The sequence below is a fragment of the Etheostoma cragini genome, unplaced genomic scaffold (assembly GCF_013103735.1).
Source record: "Etheostoma cragini isolate CJK2018 unplaced genomic scaffold, CSU_Ecrag_1.0 ScbMSFa_3862, whole genome shotgun sequence".
In the NCBI taxonomy this organism is placed as follows: Eukaryota; Metazoa; Chordata; class Actinopteri; order Perciformes; family Percidae; genus Etheostoma; species Etheostoma cragini.
This window is the reverse complement of record NW_023268174.1, coordinates 1-1,010: the sequence shown is the minus strand read 5'-3', so window position 1 is coordinate 1,010 and position 1,010 is coordinate 1. Positions and strand designations below refer to the sequence as shown.

Here is a 1,010-nt window from a genome sequence, read left to right as displayed (position 1 = left end):
TCTGGTGGAGATATGCTGCTCTATAAACGCTAAAAGTAGTGATTATTTACATGGAGTCTGGTGGAGATATGCTGCTCTTTGGGGTTAACGTTATCTTTTTTTTTGTAGGAACGTGGAGGCGGACGTAGCTATCCGCAGCACGGCGGCCATCTTTACGTACTGTCGATCCCGAGGTCTGTTTGCTGGTATTTCTCTGGAGGGATCTGGTCTGATCGAACGCAAAGAGACAAACCGCAAGTAAGTACACTCCTTCATTCTCCATGCCCTCCTTCATTCTCCATGCCCTCCTTCATTCTGCATGCCCTCCTTCATTCACCGCCATCTTTGTTCTATGTGTGTGTGTGTGCAGGTTCTACTCCCAAGACATCCGTGCGTCGGCCATTTTGAACGGCGACGTGGAGCCGCCTCCAGAATGCTACGACCTGTACCACATCCTGGAGAGCTACACCGACGCCTACACCGCCGACTGGACCAGCAAGAACATCCGCCCCCGGGTATACACAAACACACACACACACACACACACACACACACACACACACACCGATACACAAACACAGATATACACACACATATATATATTCATAAAATGTTTTCTCTCCGTCTCCAGTCATCTCTTCCTCCATCCAGACCTCCACCTCCCTCTCAGAAGAGATTGGGGAGCACCTACCAGCCCCCGCCAGACAGATACCAGGCCCCGCCAGACAGATACCAGGCCCCGCCAGACAGATACCAGGCCCCGCCAGACAGATACCAGGCCCCGCCAGACAGATACCAGGCCCCGCCAGACAGATACCAGGCCCCACCAGACAGATACCAGGCCCCACCAGACAGATACCAGGCCCCACCAGACAGATACCAGCCGCCACCGCCGTCTAAAAACACCCTCTACCCGAGCATCTCTGTCTATAAATCTGAGACCTCTGGTGAGTTATGGAGATATGCTGCTCTATACACGCTAAAAGTAGTGATTATTTACATGGAGTCTGGTGGAGATATGCTGCTCTATA

General features: G+C 52.1%; 1 protein-coding gene across 1 annotated transcript; it reads left to right on the top strand.

Annotated features, from left to right (window-relative positions):
• Positions 1–108: 108 nt before the first annotated feature.
• Positions 109–926, top strand: sh3yl1 (SH3 and SYLF domain containing 1; the record flags this gene model as incomplete). Its single annotated transcript, XM_034866074.1, has 3 exons — positions 109–237; positions 350–494; positions 611–926. Coding segments are annotated over 3 exons (590 nt in total), but the record flags the coding sequence as incomplete, so codon positions are not given.
• Positions 927–1,010: the final 84 nt, after the last annotated feature.